The sequence below is a fragment of the Anabrus simplex genome, chromosome 14, assembly GCF_040414725.1.
Source record: "Anabrus simplex isolate iqAnaSimp1 chromosome 14, ASM4041472v1, whole genome shotgun sequence".
Classification (NCBI taxonomy): Eukaryota; Metazoa; Arthropoda; class Insecta; order Orthoptera; family Tettigoniidae; genus Anabrus; species Anabrus simplex.
Window position 1 is genome coordinate 19,268,517 of NC_090278.1, and position 13,205 is coordinate 19,281,721.

Sequence of the window (13,205 nt, forward strand, 5' to 3'; positions counted from 1 at the left end):
GAGTACGCATCCCGGGAATTTTTACATAACGTTGAAGACTATTTTCAGGAGAACAGAATAGGTCAGGATAGACAACTCCATACATCTCTATGTTACTGGAAGACAGAGTTCTCTCCAGAAAGTATAATACTTCAGTCAATACGTCCCGATACTCTGATTATTTTCGCACGCAACTAGAGAAAATGTAGTTTCTGGATCCTCCACTGCCGGATAAAGAACTAATCCAGATCATGACTTCGCAGTTCCCGTCCAATGTACAAGAGACACTTGTAGCTGCTAACTTTCAGACCTTTGAACACTTAGATGCCACGTTAAGAAGACTTGATAGTGCTAACACCCAGTCAACTCCTAAAGGTGGCAGGACTAAAGATATTTCTACCAACTCTGCCGAGATTAAGACGCCTGATAGAGAGAACGTAAAAGCAAGAGAAAAGAGGCGGAATAACACAACCACTCCTTCTCGTTATCATGGATATCCAAGACGCGAGAATTGTGGTGAAGTTCCCTACAGAAACAGACTTTCCAAGAGAAAACAGGGGGAAACGCCAGAAGAAAAAGGATTCTAGGAGAGAAGACCTAGAACGCAGGTGGAAAGGAGCAAGAGAATACATCAAAGAAAGAATCAGACCTAACGAAGACCCTGGAGGAACTTCGTTGGAATACCAGCAGCATATCAGAGCACAAGATAATTCTAGTTATGATACCAACATGACTGGTATGAAAAAATCCTACTCAACAAAAGGAAATTGCCTGAATCTCAAGAAGAGGACGACAATCAGATAGTTTGTACTACCAATGTCAACTGTTGCCATATAGAAGACTGAATTTTTATACGAGGATATGCAGCCGACTAGACCAACAGTCTTACGATCATTGCCAGTTATTACAGGCCGTGTTGGGAACTTAAAAGTAACCATTTTAACTGACTCAGGAACACAAGCCTCACTTATATCTGATAAACTGATTGAATCTTTGAAGAAGAATAATGAAATTTTGCTAATGCCAGTTGCACAACTCAAGGTCCGAGGAATATTTCCAGATAAAAATATCAAATGTAGCGTGCAAGCTTTCGTAGAATTTTACATCACTGGAAAGTCATTTGAGCATATTTTTCTGGTAATAGCAGGTCTCAACTTTAATATTATATTAGGGTTAGGCTTTATGATATACTATAGAGGAACCATAAATTACAATGCCAGTCTTGTAAGTCTGCCCAGTACCGATTCTGTAGAGCTACAGCTGGTGGATCATGGGGACATGGAGATTCAAGAGGTTGGAAACCTTGCCGCAGAGCTCGGTAGTGACTATGTTTTACCCGCTGAATGCCAGGATGCACTAGCCGAACCAATGGTTTTTAAGAAGGGTGAACCAGAAGAGGACAAAAAAGAGTCCGTACTTGACGAAAACTCCATAGCCGGTGCCGAGTATTTTATATCCTTACTTAACCAGTGTGGCTGAAGACCCAGAACTCGCAGCCAGATTAGGAAAACCTAGACAAGAGGTATTCAACATCTATCCCTGTGTGTTTGATGACAAACTCCGTGAAATTAAGGGATTAGAATATCACCTTTAAGTAAATGATCGTTCCCCTTATAAGAGAAAGCCGTTTCGGATTCCAGACAAGTTTAGAGACGAAGCTAGAGTCCTTATCCAGCAAATGAAGGAAGATTGAATCATTTCACCTTGCGTTACGCCTTATATTAAGCCACTGGCAATTGTTCGCAAGTCTAACGTTCGTATTAGGTTATATCTTGAGGCTCGCGTCTTTAACGAGAGATTGGTTCTCGAATATGTTCGTCCTCCTGAAACGAAAGACATCATCAGACGATACCAAGAATGGATGGTACCCTAGAGGGTATATACAACGCCTCCAAACTCAAGAAATATGTCCGGAAAGAAGAATAAGCAGAAGAAAATCCACTGAGGGAGGAACTTGTACCAGGAACCATTAACGGCCTGGAGCATTATCTTGTAATGTCATTTAGCCGCAACGTTATGGCCCGACGTGCGAGGAACTGCAGCGTCATGGCTCAGGCTGGCAAACAGCGAGCATTTATGGCAGAACTTCCATGTTGGACACTGACGTCATGATCATGTGAACAATGCATGATTGATTTAGAACATACAAGAAGTACTTTTACTAACTGGTTATCCCGTAGAGATATCAAATAATGACCCACACCATCCTTTAACCCATTATTTAAAAGTAAACGTGTGTAAATTTTATTAAAATCGGCTCACGGAGTTAAAAGTCATTCCACAGTAAAGAAATGCAATTTTATCAGAATGGGAGGAAAGCTAACACAGCTGCGCGATATAAAAGAGCAGGCATTTGTCCTGCTCAGACAGTTCTCAACTCACAGCAATCACGTAAGCATGCTGTTGAACGCGGATATTCACGTCGAAAGTAGACTTAATTATTGCGTACCGGTACTCTGCTTCAATTATCTTACATTTTTCAATTATTACTGCGATGACTTGGTATTTTTACCATTTTTAAAGTGTCTGACAGTGCTGGTGATAGCAGCTTGCTTTACATTTTGGACTTTAACTCGAGTGAACTTGACTATTTAAAACTGATAATTTTCGTCTGGACAGAATAACATAAAACATTTACAACTCATAAACGTGTGCAAGTTAAAGACAATTTCTTGTAAGATAATATCTCATTTACTAAAGCAGGCTATCTCATAATGGTGCTTTAAAATACACGTCTAATGACAATTTTGAACTATCAACGTATTGAATCTTTCGACGCGAGTGTGTGATGTTGTACCGCTTTCTACTCTACCGCAATTGTAAACATTCGCGAGATATAACATTTCGTCATTTGAATAGACTGTGACCTCAGTGTGACAATACTTGTAAATATCCTCAAACTTTGCTTTTTAAACGACGATTTGCATAACAATAATTATTAACAATTTACAGCTAGTGCACACTTGTTCGTAGTGTGATTCATACGGATATGAAGTAGGCCAGGTAGGATACTATAATTATTACTAATCAGCTGAACTTTTTCGTATTTTTAATTCGAACCAGAAACGCGCTAAAACCAGACGAGTGCCTATTATAATCATGTCTATATGTCGACGTGGGATTGAAGACGTGGTTTCAGCGAGGGACGTGGTCTCAACGACGGAGTTGAACATGTAACCATGGGTGATGACATCACGACACCAGCTGTCAAACATGGTGTTCGCTGAACCGCATAACTTCACAATCCTGTCCTGAATTCCAGATTAGTGCTTTTCAGACACTTTTTGAATTCCAAAAGACTATCTCTTCATTGGCAGAATATTAGAATCAGTGATCTTGGAGAGCACTTCAACAGTTTATTGATTTTTGCTGGGAATCAATATTCCATCAGTATTATCACAATATTTAAACTTCAATTCATAAAGAAATTATGAGACCGATCTGTGTAAGATGGATCACCTTGTAATATTTTGTGAAGTGTTAAATGTTTAAATAGACCCTAGAGCAGACTTTCACAATTTCAAGTGCTAAATATTTAGAAAATTCTCTAGAGAAAATTTCCATATTGTCAAGTGAAGGAAAACTTAATTTAAGTTAAATAATATTCTCTTTTGTCATAATTGAAACATGGTCAAGAAAGAAATTTAATAACTTTTAAAAGAAGAGTTTGTACTTTGAAATGAAATTCATTTTGGAATGACAGAAATTTGTCGTAATTAATTCTATATTAAAACTTCAAGACGAAAGTGAATCCGTTTATTAATATATTTATTTGATCAGGCAAATATTAGGGAAAGTGCAAGTCCTCCTCAAAGAAATGAATAAATTTTGTCTTAAAAAACTAGCTATTATTTCGATCAGCATATATCTCTCTTTGTACCTCCTCCAAAAGACCTGTTCATCCCTTTTTTGAATCTAATGCTCTTATTCCTTATTCCATATCTTTTTCCGGTACAGTACATATGATGTAGTGTTTATGTCTATGGCAGCTTCCTTCCAAATTCTGTGAGAGGTGGCCACAATTCGATCTCTGGTAGGATATCTGCTGATAGGGCTAGAAAATGTATCTCATATTTATTTGTTCTTCAGTCCTACCCTTTCTCTGAAATAAGGAGTGAGCAAGTATAGTAACCCTATTCTTAGTACAGCCTTTGGTGTTAACAAACCTCTGCTGGTAGAAATCTTCCATAAACGTTACTGAAATTTTGAAAGTAACTGCAATACTGGCACCGTAAACGTTACTGAAATTTTGAAAGTAACTGCAATACTGGCAGGTAATAAATTATCATGTTCATTTGTTGGTAACTATATTTGTGGATGTGTGTTATATGCATACTTAATATGTCTTATTTTCCACAGGAGAATACTGAACATACATCAGATGTGGTAGTTCTGAGAAAAGAAGTTAAATCTGAGTTAACTGAGCCAGGGTCACCACAGGGAAACTCTTTTGAGGTAATGTACAAAATTAGATAAGCTATCTTCAGGTAATTAAAATAGTTAGAAAATGATGCTACAGATATCAGTGGTTGACCCTTAATTTCAATGCATACATGCAAATATACTTTGTTATGCGATTGACTGTTTACTTACCTAATTTTCACTTTTCGTTTAAGTTGTTCCACAATCTTGCATTATGTCCTGTGTAGCAGTTAGGATTGCTCTAGGGACCTCTAGTGTATATCTTTTGGGAGCTGGTATCATTCCTACTAATACTTTTGTCTTCATAAATATTTTCAAACACAGAGTTGCTGTAAGATACATTATTTTGTTACTGTTACTGGATATTTTACTAGTTGTTTCCAAATGGAACACCTTTGTAATGTTATTGATTGTATTGTTCATTGATTTCTAGATAATACAATTATTTGTAGATTGAAGTTGCAGGTGATATGCTTGCTTACCATGAGCATTCACTTATATACTACACACAGTGTAGCAATCTTATGGCAAGTGAAAAACATTCTTATTCTTTCTAACGTGGTCTGTGATGTTCCTAGTCTATTGTGACTTATAATATTACTTAAACTTACAATGAATAAAGAACACTTCAAGAATGATCTTGCTTTTTTGTTTCACACTTCGTACGGGATAGTGTTTTTGAATAGTCCTTGTATGTTGACCATTACCCACCTGAACATTCATTACATGAATGAATCCATCACTACCAGGATACACATTTGATTGCTGCCATTATCCACTGCATAGCATTTGAGTGATCTTCTTTCGGTATGATTATGTTGCTATGGGGTATTTCAGTGTCCATTTTCCAATGGGGCAAGGGCACAGAAATGAATACAGTAAAAGAACAAAAATCAACATCAAACACAAAATTACTTACCTTTTGGCAGCAGCATACAAACATGAAATGTAGAGAGGTAAGAAGGCAAAACCTTAAATTGGCACTTAACTAGTTGTCAGGTCAGAGTAACCAACACTACCTAATAAAGAGACACAATTAGAATTGCAGTTAAATATTTGCTTAATGAACAAATATTTAAGTTTCATGAATATTTACAGTTGAGTTACCATTTTTGATTAATGAAATTAATGTAATAGAAGAAATTTGATGACCAATATCTTTAAATACAGCACTAAATAACATAAAATTTAACCAATTCTATAAAACAAGAAGAATACTGAAAGGTCGACAACTTCCTAGATTATTACTATGAAACTGAGATACGGTAAACTGGGGTTACTTTGTGACAGTTTTGACGATTTCTTCAAGATAATAAGAATAATATCATTATGTATTAAGGTTTTTCTATATTGCCGTATGCTTCCATCCTTTATTCATGTTTTGAAATAATCTTTATATGTGTATTTACATTTAATCACTTAATATTTCAAGAAGAACTTGTGACAATGTTACCCCATTAGGTGGGGTTACTTTGTGACACAATCGTTTTACCATTGTATTTCCATGTTTGGTGCAGATGTCACAAAGTTACCCCCATTAAGTCATTACTTAAGACTCTGGCTAAATATAAAACGAGAATTTCTTTCATAACCATGATAATACAACACACTGTATATTTTTTAAACCCGGAGATATAACCACTTGAGATATCTGCATCATTAAAGAGTGAATAGTTTACAAGCTGTTTACTTTTTGCTGTGTTTTTTGAGTTCTGGAATGTCATAGATATCAAGTTTTCTCCTTTGTATGGTTAGACTAATTTTACACCATATTTTGTCATCTGCATACTATATTTCATCCTTGAATTCTGCCCACTTCACGGTGCTATCCGTAGCACCGACAACTGCACTTTGATATCCACCCACTTCACGGTGCTATCCATAGCAATGACAACTGCACCTTGTTTGTATACTTTCGTTACGATTCTTGGACAGTACAGTTACGTGTGTCCCAACAATCTTATCACCGGATTCCAAGATACGATTTTCACGAATAGGAAGTTCTTCAGAGTCAGAATTAAATTATTCTTCATGCATTGAGTTGTCTTTTGATTCAGTACAGATGTCATCATTGTCATTTTTACTTGAATTCTCGTTTTGTGTGTCTTTAATGTTCTTTGAGGGACAGTTCCCTTCGGTGCCACTATAGCTAGGAATCTCATCTACAGTGTCAAAATCTGAAGTTATCATACCTCTTCCAGGTGGCACATCTGTACATCTCCCCTTTCTTCACCCATTAATTGTTACCTTACCCCCTTTGAGATTCAAGTGCTCAATGAAACTTACTTACAGCTTGTTTCACAGCATCACCTTCTACATCCATTGCCCTGTTATACATGTGCTTCAGCACTTCTTCCTGGCTTAGAGGGCAAATACTACATTTCCTGCATCAAGAACGTAGATAATTCAGACCATTTTCCACTAGTCCTTAATTAGATCTTAACAAGACATTCTTGCTTCAGTATAGTGGAACATCGTTTTCAGACTCCACATTACTAAAAAGGCAATTTTAGAACACTGGGGTTACTTTGTGGCAGAGTCAATGTTGTCACAAAGTTACCCCTTAAATTTCTCCTCTTTATTTTATTTTAACATAAATAACTGAAAGAAAGCTCAAAACGTCATGAGAATTGTGCATTATTATCAGGAAACATGAAATTAAGCTTTCCACTAACCTTGATGTGTGTACCTAATTAACGTTTTCTGTCGCCGACAAAAGTTTCCCGCTTTTCACAAAATCATGTGCTCAGTACAACATACCAAAAGGCTATCTGTTGCCAACAATCCAACACTTAGGACATTATCATTGTACACACAGGTAGCAGAATTATTGAGGAGTGAAAACATATAGTGTTCATTGTCAGACTATCGATGCATATCCCGCGAAATATGAAATTATTATTTGGAGCGCACCTGTCACAAAGTAACCCCGGTTTACGGTACTTTAAAAAATTAATATTTAATTTTAAGGTATACCGTTCCAAAAAATTAGAATACTGGCCAGTAACTACCTTTTAATGTGGTTAAATTGAACTTTGTTTCAATTCATTCTTATGTGAATGTTTAAGCAGTTATGGAAACACGGACACACACAAACTCGAAATGTGACTTGAACCTCAAATAAAATCACACGGATAAATAAATAAATTTAAATGACAATAATAAATGGTAGAAAAAATCTGCAAACCAATTGGAGTATTATGAAGGAAATACAATATTGAAGGTCAGAAATTAACAGAACAACAATACACAAACTGAAGCCTACAGCTACCCAAGCCAAGCTATCATTAACCAATAACTTGCAAGGCCTGCCAAAATTAAAGCGACCGCAAGCTAAGTGTTAAGAGCTTACTGACACAACAAATAATTAAACGAAGAAAAAAACATGGATATGAATAAGACGTGGGTGTGAACCAAAGGAGAATTAGGAACAGGAGAAACAAATTTCAATTCTCTATAACTGCCTAGTTTCAGTGGATAAATAATAATAATAATAATAATAATAATAATAATAATAATAATAATAAATATTATTATTATTTTTACACTGAATGATAGTTGGATTGAATTAAGATTTCATTTTACGGAGTATTTAACAGGTGATCAAAATTGTTATAGTTAAATTTAAAATGACTGACTTTGGAAACAGCATACTGTGCGTATGAGCCATAATTTAAATTAGACCCCAGAACAGTGAGAAGAATGATCCCATAATGATAAATAAACTAACACAGGTCAAAACACAAAATTACAGCACACTTAAAGATCAAATAACAAGAACAAGGAAAAATACACTGATTAGAATTTAATCAACATCATCATCATTTCCCTTTATCCAGCTATAGCCGGGTGGGGGCAAAAATGGTTCCTCTCCACTTTCTTCGGTCTTTCCACCACTCCTCCTCCAACACTGTGTCCCAGTCCAGGTTTCTTTCTATAATGCTGCGTTGGATGGTATCCTTCCATCTCAATCGTGGTCGTCCACGGCCTCTCCTTCCTAGAATTTGCATTTCCATCACCTTTTTTGGCATTCTTTCGTCACTTATTCGCTTTATGTGCCCAAACCATCTTAGTCGGCTCTTCTCTATTCTATCATTCATTTTTTCCACTCCAATTTCTTCCTGGATTTTCTCATTCCTTATTTTCTCTCTTCTGCTTTTCTGTATCATACTCCTCAAGAACTTCATTTCGGCTGCCTGTATTCGACTCTCATCCTTCTTTGTCATTGTCCAAGTTTCTGCTCCGTAAGTTGTTATGGGTACGTAATACATCTTGTACATAGTATCCTTTGCTTCCGTTGGCACATCTTTGTCCCATAACATGTTTCTTACATTACGATAGAAACAACTTCCAGCTTGAATCCTTTTACTAATCTCAGCATCCTGTCGAGCATTCTCCATTAATTCACTCCCCAGGTATTTAAACGTTTCCACTACTTCCAGGGGCTTGTCTGCAAGTCTAATCTGACCTTTCCCTTCTTTCTCCCCTCTAGTCATAACAAGAGTTTTACTCTTTTCTACACTTATTTTCAATCCACATTCTTCAATCTTCCCATTCACCACATTCAACTGTTCTTGAACCTTCGTGTCGTCTTCTCCCCAAATCACAATATCATCTGCAAATAACATCATGTTCATTTCTCTTCCTCCATATGCTGCTTTTGCTGTTCTCATGATGTCATCCATTACTATTGTAAACAGGATTGTTGATAGAACACTTCCCTGTCTCAGCCCACTAGTTATTTTGAACCAACTTGTCCTGCCAACTTGTGTTTGCATGCAACTACAACATTCCTTATACAATGCCATGATCATTTTTATTAATCCCTGTCCAATTCCTTTTTGCACCAGACTGTCCCAAACTTTCGTCCTGGGGACACTGTCATATGCCTTTTCAATATCAGTGAATGTCATCACCATATCATTCTCGTACTCCCAATGCTTTTCCATTAATTGTCTCATGATGAAAATTGGCTCTGTTGTTGACCTTCCACTTCTGAATCCAAACTGATTTTCCTGTATCTGATTCTCAACCCTCAACCTTATTCTACTTTCCAGTATCCTTTCCATTATCTTAGCAACATGGGATATAAGAGTAATTCCCCTGTAGTTCTTCAAAACTTTCTTATCACCTTTCTTGAAAATTGGGATGATTATTCCTTTTTGCCAATCCTCAGGGACCTCCTTATTCTCCCATACATTCCTGAGAACCCGATATATCCACTGCGGGCCTACAGCTCCAGCTGCCTTTATCATCTCCACTGAAATTTCATCTATTCCAGCAGTTTTTCCATTCTTCATCTTTCTTACTGCCATTTCAATTTCACTCATTGTAATTTCTTTATCCATTTCTTCATCAACTAATTGCCTTTCCTGGTCATCCATTGGATGACTGTCATCCGTTCTTATGTTCAGCAGCTTCTGAAAATACTCTCTCCATCCATTTCTTATTTCTTCTGGTTTTGTTAAAATTATGCCCCCTTCATCCTTCACAAATCTGGTGTTTACTTGATCTCTCTTTTTGTTTCTTAAGATACCATACAGTAATTTGTTGCTGCCCTGCGTATCATCTCTCAATTTCTGTGTGAATAAGGCCCAGCTTTTCCTCTTTTCTTCCTCCACTACTTTCTTGGCCAAATTCTTTGCCTCTACATATTTTCTTCTACTTTCTTCATTCTTATATGCTTTCCATGCCATTTTCTTTTCCTTCACTTTAATCTTTACCCTATCATTCCATAATTATCAAAACCAACGAGAAATGTGGGGGCAAAAATTTAACATGAACGATAATCTCAATGAAACAGTTAGAATGACATTAACACCCATAGGCACAAATTACCTCTTAATTTGCTTTTGATAAAAATCGAGACATTGTTAATGTGATATTTTTAACCTAATTACAATTGTTCGTTGAGATGAATGTTTATTAGATTGACGCAAAAGTTGTTACCAAAATTTCCTGCGATCAGTAGGCCTAATATTAGTAATGTCATATGATGAGTGATGGCTTGGTACTTCAATTAACGGTAATGTCTTCAACTAATCCACGACAGTAGATATTCAGCAAAAGTTTCAGGAAGTCAAGTTACTTACACTTTTCTGTAGACTGTCCAAATTAATGTTATTGAAAATTCACGTATTCTGGTCTCCTCCAAATGTACACACACACACACACACACAACAATTTAGTGCACATGCTTTTAATCTATATATATATATATAAAATAAGAGTTTTGTCTGTACATTGCTCAGAATTTGAAAATAATGGTATTTATGTATCGGTCATGTCCATTGTAACAGGAAAATGCACTTTTTACTTTTCTGTAATTTCTGTCTGTCTGTATGTATGTATGTACAGCATCATGAGAAAACGGTTGGAGAGAATTTAATGAAAACCGGTATGTAAAGTCGGGGGATGAGCCTCTACAATCTAGGCTATAAATCATTTTACTCACGCTGAGTGAAATGGTAGTTTAGGGGAAGGCCTAAAATTGAATTCTCAACTATTTATGTTATTAGTGGTCTAATGAAAATCGGTATGTGAAGTCGGGGGATGAGCCTCTAAAATCTAGGCTATAAACCATTTTACTCACGCTGAGAAGATGGTAGTTTAGGGGAAGGCCCAAAATATAATTCTCAAATATTGTTGTTATTAGTAGACCTATCTTGATGAAAATCGGTATGCAAATCAGGAAATAATTTGCTATAGTCTAGGCTGTAAATTATTTTATTCACGCTGAGTGAAATGGTAGTTTAGGGGAAGGCCTAAAATGTAATTCTCAAATATTTCTTATTAGAGGTGTAATCGATGAATGCTACATAACTAAGGTTATATAGTATTAAATTTCCTATTATTCATGTCTTATACATTGTTACCGTACTGGCTATGATCACAAAGATATTCATGAATTTGGATTTTTGTTACCAAGTCCATATCAGCGCCGAGTAATGACAAAATGGGTAAACAGTATTTAATGAAAATCGGTATGTAAAGTCGGAGAATAAGAAACTACAGTTCACGGTATAGAAGATTTCACAAATCACAGAGTCGAAAGAAAACTAAATGTGAAGGCCTACAATGTAGACAGCTCATAACATTGATCAACAATAACATTACATTGACCATTGTTTGTCGTGATGTGCTTTGTGTCTTCTGTTGCCCCTCATCTCCAGTAGATAGGATTACTGCTGCGTACAGAGTATTTTTTATATGATTTACGTCGCACCGACATAGATAGGTTTTATGGCGACGATGGGATAGGAAAGGGCTAGGAATGCCTTAGTCCTTAATTAAGGTACATGCTCAGCATTTGACTGGTGTGAAAGTGGGAAACCACGGAATACCATCTTCAGCGCTGCCGACAATGGGGTTTGAATCCACTATCTCTCGGATGCAAGCTCACAGCTGCGCACTGCTAACCACACGGTCAACTCGCCCAGTCGTACAGAGTGTAACAGCCTGCCTGAATATTGATGGGAAGTAGCTGGGGAGTTAGATAACTTTCTTCTTTAGCATGCCATTCCCCTGGTTTATAAATTTTCTGATACTACTGGTACGTAACACACTGGATCATCATAGCATTCGGGCTATTCAATCCCTACGCTGAGGCACTGATTGGAATGAACAGTGTGCATATTTAGCGGAATAATGGCAGATGAGTGTTCATGGCAATCTGCGGCCTGGTCATCCTAGCTCTCGAACTTTGGACTTTTAGATTGGCACCGCAATCTAACTGCAGCACTGTTCGTTAAAAGTGATGAAACGTGCGGCTTTCCATTTGATCGAGTATGTTATGTGATAGCATTGCTTTTAATCGCTACATTCATACTTACGTTTTTGTAATGACCTATGTTGATTTCAGTTAGGAAAACCACAAGGCCAGTCTTTCTGAGAATCCCGTAGCGAAGCACGGGTACATCAGCTAGTATAAAATTAAAATTAAAAGGTAATAACTGGAAACATAATAAAAACAATAAGGCATAGCCTTAATCTTCAAGCACTTTAACCTGGAGTATATAACTCCATTCCCCAGATATTCCAATATGTCTTCCAACAAGCATGCCACATCATGTAGCTTGGCTGAAGCAGTAGCTAGCCGGAAGCTTACAGTTCAGAAATGAGCTTCGCGCATGAGTGCCAGTATTGATTTTCTATTGAACGAATGGAATGGTCCTAGCTCAACGTAATAATGGCTGATTGCAGATTTAAATACATTGGCATTGTAGGTCACACCAATTAACAACAATTCCAAACAGTGGATGATAAGGGGAGATAAAATCCCAGTACACAAGCCAATTAAGTTCCGTTAAATACTTTTTACCATATTCATGTCACACATTTATTGAGATATTCATTTGACCACCTCTTTTGGGAGTTTTGGGTTAGCTGTTGAATATATAGCCATCTGGGCAAGGCTGTGATGAGAGAGGAAGTATAATCATGATCAGGGAGTGTAGTAATTTGCTCTCCTATAAGGAAATGGGATGTAGTCAGGTAGAAAGTTTCAAAAAGGCATCTTTTAACTTTAGTGAGTCTTTATTGTAAGAGTGGTCCGTTCTTTATTGGTGAAGCAATAAGAATCCATCACATTTCTTAGGTGATACATCAGACTTCTGACAGCTGCTTCCCAGATTCCACCGAAGTGTGATGCTGCAGGGGGGATGAACTCTCATGTCAGTCCCATGCTTGCAGTTTTTGTGAAGAGTTGGTTTTTCTGAGGATTGCTTTGCAGGCAGGCCTTGATTTCTTTAGCTACTCCAAAGAAGTTGGTACCATTATCGCTGTAAATGTTCAGGGGTTGACTG

General features: G+C 36.9%; 1 protein-coding gene across 1 annotated transcript in view; it reads left to right on the forward strand.

The window, feature by feature from the left end:
* Positions 1-13,205, forward strand: part of LOC136885373 (zinc finger protein 649) — a 136,528-nt gene that overhangs the window by 11,307 nt on the left and 112,016 nt on the right. The window contains exon 3 of the mRNA XM_068230260.1: positions 4,339-4,434. Within this exon, the coding sequence (XP_068086361.1) occupies positions 4,339-4,434 (96 nt within the window). The remainder of the gene's footprint in view (positions 1-4,338; positions 4,435-13,205) is intronic.